Raw genomic sequence first — 6,000 nt, 5'->3', positions numbered from 1 at the left:
TATAAATATAAATGCTACCTATGAAGAAATGTAGTAATCAAGCTTTTTTTTTTTTTCTTCAAGTTTTTTGTTTAGCAATTTATTAGACGGCTGAACCAAAGACTGATTTTTATTTCATCCCTCTACCGGACACTGGGTCTGATTTTAAGAAAAAACATTTCTGCCATGAACTGTGAGGAATGCCAAACCCTATGGATATACAGTGGTAGTTGTTCATCGGTGTTGAATGCAGCAGTCAAAAAACACACTCGTCTTCCAGATAACCTCAGTGCACTTTAGGAAATCAAATATTACCTGGAAGCAATTTAGTACATATATTGGCTTTTAAAAATAAAATAAAAAATACAGCAGCATTAAACTTACTCATGATACTGACATGTTTAATACCATCTTAACACTCATTTCAGTCTTTCACATTATACCGTAATTACGCATAGTGGTAAATTGTTATAAAATAGTGACTTTGCTATTTGGTAGACAGGTTCTAATACTAATACCTGACTATTTTGTAGAAAACCATAGCTTTTGTTCAGTTTGAAATAAAACATTTACATTCTAAGTACAATGCAACACTGTAACAGTTTAGGAAAAAAATAATCAATCAAGTAATGTTCATTCTGTGTTGACACGATGTAGAATAGCTTTAAAAAAGGAAAAAATGCTGTCAACTTTCATTACAAATGCAAACACACTGAGTACAACATTCATACCATTTTTTTCACCTTTGTTGCTGAACATACAGGCTAAAAAGCTACAAGGGAAGAAAAATCTGTCAATTTAAGCTCGTTCATTTTTCTCAATCTGTTCCAGTCCACACAGTTTCAGCCCCTTCCTGCTCTATGTATTTTCATTTATTTGGGCCTCTTGAGAGCTGCGTATATGAATTATTATCAGATATAGTACACATACAGTATTGTGTTTTCCTTTGGACTCTGCTAATAGGACGTTTGAACATCTCCCCTCAATTCATGAGCATTAAATTTAGAGTACGGGCAGGGTCTGTATGAACTGCTAAACACTCATGCAAGTCCAACGAATCCACGTGGACAACCAGGGAAGGAAAAGAAAACAGCAGCATAAAGGAGAACAGGGAGGGAGGGAAGAAGATTGTGGTGGGGAACACGACCAAGTTTCTTCTTTCACCATATGGCTGCTCCACCAGTGATGTCAGAGGTCAGAGGAATTTTTTTTTTTAAAAACTGCAGTAAACATTGCACATGTCTCAAGTCTTCAGTGCAAAAGCATGGTTTGAATGCTCTGTCTGATTGTTTGGCTGTGTGTTTGAATTACATGCATTATGCAAGCCTTTTGTAGAACCAGGAGGAGACCAGGGACTCAGCTTTCTTCTTTTGTACGGAACAGAGGTGCAAAAGCAATGAAAAATTCCAAAAGAATATAAAACCGGGAATGTCCCAAAACACAAGACCAGCCCCTCCCTCCCACATACACCTTCCCCCCAGTTTCCCAAGCTTCAGTTTAAGTAGGCAATGTTTACTTGTTTCAGTCTGCAGAATCCAAGGTATCATTGGAAGGGGGAGGGGGAGGTGCGTATCTCAGTCTGTAAGTGCCTAAAACAGGAAAGAGAACTACTAAGTCACTGCTCACAATTAAAATGGATTACAAAACCACTACAAGGTATCAAAATGGACATGCTCTTCAAAAGGCACTATCATCCTCCAGTCCTTTTAAAGTAGGTCCTTAGACTTTACCCTGTTTTCTTTCATCTGCTTGCTAGAACTGTAAATTTAAAAAAGATATAGAGCATAGATATAGGACTTGAGCTTTACTGGAAAAATGCAAAGAAAAGATGACCCCCATCAAGGTTCATCTTTCCTGTTCCACTCCAATCAAACAAGTGAAGTCAGAATGGGCACAAGTACAAGAACCAAAAATAGCTTATGCTCAATGCAAACACTGCATTTCCCCCCATTCTTCTGGACGGAGAGAGAAATTGAAGCCATTCCTTTGATTTTTAGTTTCAATTCCTTTCTGCCTTTTTGCTGCAACTTGTCTGAAAAGTTAAATGTATTGCATGATGGGACACAGAAGGATAGCTGATTGTGCAAAGGTAAGCCTTAGATTATGAAATGGCCAGTCTATTGTTTTTCTTTAGATTCTCACAAGTTTTAGAAATCCAAGGTCATATCATAGGCAGCAATTGATATCTTTCACTTTTTGCCAACGAATTCTCTCAAAAAAAACCCCACTGAATGGGAATGCAAAAACTGAAACAACATGCAAGTCTCGACATAATGTCAAAAACAAAACAGTGAAAAAAGAAGGACAATTTAGGACTGGTATCATTTGACTTTCCAGCTTCAATTCATATGCATTTTCAACTTCACGCTGTGAACCCCGTTCCCTTGCACTGTTCTACAAGATTTTCAGGCAGAGATAAGATACTTTGCAGTTTTAGAGCAGGTCACTAGTGCACAACCATTTACACAAAACATACACACGCACGCACACCTTTCTGCAAGACCAAAACCAGCACATTCAGAAAGGTAAAGAGAAACTGCTAAACTCAAAAGCAAGTCCGCTGGGAGTTATCATGATTACCTTGTTGACTGGCCTCCATGGATGACTGCTTACAGTCCTGCGCATAGTGTCCACTTACACCACAATTGTAACATGAAACATTCCCATTCTTCTTGGGTCCTGACCCATTTGTGTTGGCAACTACGTTAGGTGCTGGATATACAGTATAGAACCTCGAAAATCCTGCCATCTGCTGCATACCATAGTTGGCTTGGCTCCCCATCACTGGGTCATGCATAAGCCCATTTGCATATGGAGACTGAGGCAGGAAGAACGGAAGTTGTGTTCCATTGCTTTGATGTGCTTGATTGAGGTAGCTGCCATTGCAAAGTGATGGCAGAGGGAAGAAAGGTGGAACTCTGTAGACTTGTCCATGAAGTGGGTTATGATAAAAATAGCTATTAATCTGAAGGCTGCCATTGGTCCCACAGCTACACCTACGTCCACAAGAACCACAAGGACCAGATCCCAACTGCTGCGGAGGTAACATTGTCCCGTTAGTGTTATTATTCCCAACAGCGTTTATGTAGGATGTGCTGTCACTCTGTGCAGTGCTGTGTGTTAGAGCGGGGCTCGGGCTGGGGGCAGGGCCTGGCGTGTGTGTTGGTATTGCAGGAGGAACAGTGGACTGGACCTGACCAACACCTAAGCCAGCAGACTGAGGTGGTGAGGAAGTTGCTCCAGTGTTGAGCACGTTTGTATTCTGGTTGGGCAACACACTGGTAGCATGAGGACTGCCTGGCAAAGCGTACGAAGCTGGTGGAGGTGGCGGTGCTGCTGTGGAGAGACCAGCTGCTGGAAGAACTACCTTTAGATTGGTAGGCTGAGGGATTGCTCCTGGGTTTCCCTCAATGTGAGGCACCATTTGATTCAGTCCTACCACCTGGGATGCAGGTTTTGTGATGGGATCTGTAGTAGGAACTGGAGATCCTGGGAAACTACCTGGATTGTGGACTGGGATAAAGGCAGTATTTGGTGATCCAATATTTAAGTTTCCTGTCGGCTGCTGCGGTCCATTAACTGTGCAACTCTCCGATGATCCCTGTGGAGAGGGCATTTTCAATCTGTGTATTGCCAAATGCAAAGCAGGGCTACCAGGCTGGACAGAATGTGGAAGGAAAGTGGATGGGACTGGCAAAGGGGAAGCCATCAGCTCAAGACGTTTCTCAGGTTCACCAGAGGTGACGGGGCCCATTCCACCAGGCGGGGAATTCGCAGACTCTCTCACTGGCGAGACAGCGACAGGCGTGGTAACGAGCATTCCCATCGTTTTACCATCTGCAGATATGGGTGGTGGGACGACTGCTTCCGGCTTTTGGGCAGCGCTGTGCATCACACAGTGTAAGGCAGGCATGAAGGAAATATGTTGAAACTTTGCATTCAAAGGATCTTCTGAAAGGCTCCCATTTTCATTACTCACTGAAGAGATCTGAGCAGATGATTTGTTCATATTTGATGAACTGACAGCACTGTAGCCTGTAAACCTGGTTGTATTTTGATTCCCAGAGTCCTCAGAATTGCTGTCTGTATCTATGGGTACAAAAGCATTTGTCAGTCAGAAGAATGAATCTCAAGCAATAGAGAATCATGCCCTGGCCTCATTTACCCATATAAAATCTCGTAAGTTTGATGACATGAATGATAGTTAAGTCTTCCCGAACTGTAACAACTTTGAGATTTTTTTCAATCATCCAAATTAAGCTAGGTCCATCTCCATCACTTGCCTATATATCCACCTGCCTAACTAGCTACTGTGTCTTTGACTTGCGTGTATCTGCAAATGTGAAGAATAGAACACAGACCGAGTTACGAATTTGCATCTGCCTAGAAAGACATTACCAGAGCTTACCCAAATTTGGAAGGAGTGGCAAACTATCAGTACAAAAAGACAGAGCTCTCAGACATAACACACATAATTTGATATAAAACCAGTCCCTTTCATGCCAATGTTTTTCACATTACTGTACTGTGGAAATTTCTCAAGAGAGCTATGCCACTGAGGTCAAAAAATTACTACATATATGTAGTAACCTAAAACTCAGTGGTATTCAAACAGTCCTGCTATTTGCTAGAAGCTGTCAAATCATCCAGTCGTGAAACCCACAAAGCAAAATGTATTCTCTGGCTAGTTCAGAAAAAAAAAGGAGATAATAAAACTAAAAAACTAATTAAAATTAATACAAGCAAGAGATTAGTCTAGGAATAAAGGCATTTATGCACACTTTCCATAAATACAACCTCTGTCTTTTTCTTCTTCACTATCAAAGCTTTCCCTCCCATCATGTCGTGGACTAGAAGGAGAACTGTAACTTTCAGATGATGTTTCTCCACAAGTGTCATGACCAGATCCAGCATCCAGATTCAGATCTAAAAATAAAAGTGGTCATTTTTATTTTTAATCTCAATGTATGGAAGCAAGGTTATTTTGGTTTGCTCACATTTCATACTAGTTCAGATTTTTGCCTGTTCCTATTTAATGGCATCTGTCCCCTATATTGCTAGCATTTCAACCCCAGCATTCAGGACTGGTCCTGTCTCTAAATTTGTGATGACTGAATCCCTGGTGTTACAGAAGGTGATACTGAAAATTGATATTTACAAAAAGCAGTGAAAAGAATGATGACCCTTAATGATTTCTGTGATGCTTATATCAGATTGCACTACAACAATAATTTCCTCTGAATGGCAGCGATCAAACATTTCCATTCGAAGAACTGCAATGCTCCTCGGTCCTACCAGCACAGGCAGAAAGCTAACTCAGCAGGGAACATCAAAACAATACAGTATTTTACAATTCACTCTTCTAGAACAGGCTTTAAGCAAACCCTGTCAACAAATCCTGTTTAAAGAAAGAGAGGTGAACTGAAAAAGTGTTAAATTGTTTTCTGATTTCTGAATGGATCATGGGACAGTCATTTGCTGCAAACCAGCTTTCAGAGTCGGTAGCTACCATGGTTTGGCTTTCAAGTTCAGCCTCAGAGGGGAAGAAGAATGACAAATTCACCCTCTCTCAGAATCTATGCCATACACTAGCTTCAAAGAAACCCCAAAACACAAAACACTGATTGGCGAAATTCCAGCACAAAAATTAGAACATTATTACTTATTTTATGAATTACAATAATAGTTTATAAATAAAATAGTATTTTAAAAAATTTTTATTGCTACTGCAAGTTTAACAGGTTGGGATGGGTCATCAAAAAGCTGCCTTAATGTTTCAATTCCTGAAATAATTTCCTTGATTAAACCCGTAATTGGTTAAATTATTTTAACAAGTGCTCTGAATATCTAATATAATCTGGATCCCCAGTCTCAACTTCCAGTCACTGAAAATCAGAGTCTGAGGTGCTGGTCACAAAGCATCAAGTCTTAAAAGTTACCAGTGTAACTAACCCATGCCTCAGAAAAGCTAAAAATAGGGATGAAAAATGGAAGAAAACAGGATGCAGTTAAGAGTTATGG

General features: G+C 40.4%; 1 protein-coding gene across 7 annotated transcripts in view; it reads right to left on the bottom strand.

Moving 5' to 3' along the window:
• Positions 1–6,000, bottom strand: part of ZCCHC2 (zinc finger CCHC-type containing 2) — a 41,828-nt gene continuing 35,828 nt past the window's right edge. For 6 of the 7 annotated variants that reach the window (XM_064662580.1, XM_064662621.1, XM_064662632.1 and 3 more), the window contains 3 exons: positions 4,777–4,905; positions 2,560–4,068; positions 1–1,568 (listed from right to left, as the gene is read on the bottom strand). In XM_064662580.1, coding sequence (XP_064518650.1) covers positions 1,501–1,568; positions 2,560–4,068; positions 4,777–4,905 — 1,706 coding nt within the window. In that variant the 3' untranslated portion in view covers positions 1–1,500. Of the gene's footprint in view, positions 4,069–4,776; positions 4,906–6,000 lie in introns of all 7 variants that reach the window. The other variant, XM_064662588.1, reaches the window with a different exon arrangement.

This window comes from Pseudopipra pipra, chromosome 1, assembly GCF_036250125.1.
Source record: "Pseudopipra pipra isolate bDixPip1 chromosome 1, bDixPip1.hap1, whole genome shotgun sequence".
NCBI lineage: Eukaryota > Metazoa > Chordata > Aves > Passeriformes > Pipridae > Pseudopipra > Pseudopipra pipra.
Note: the sequence above shows the minus strand (reverse complement) of the source record. Positions and strands in the feature narration are given on the sequence as shown.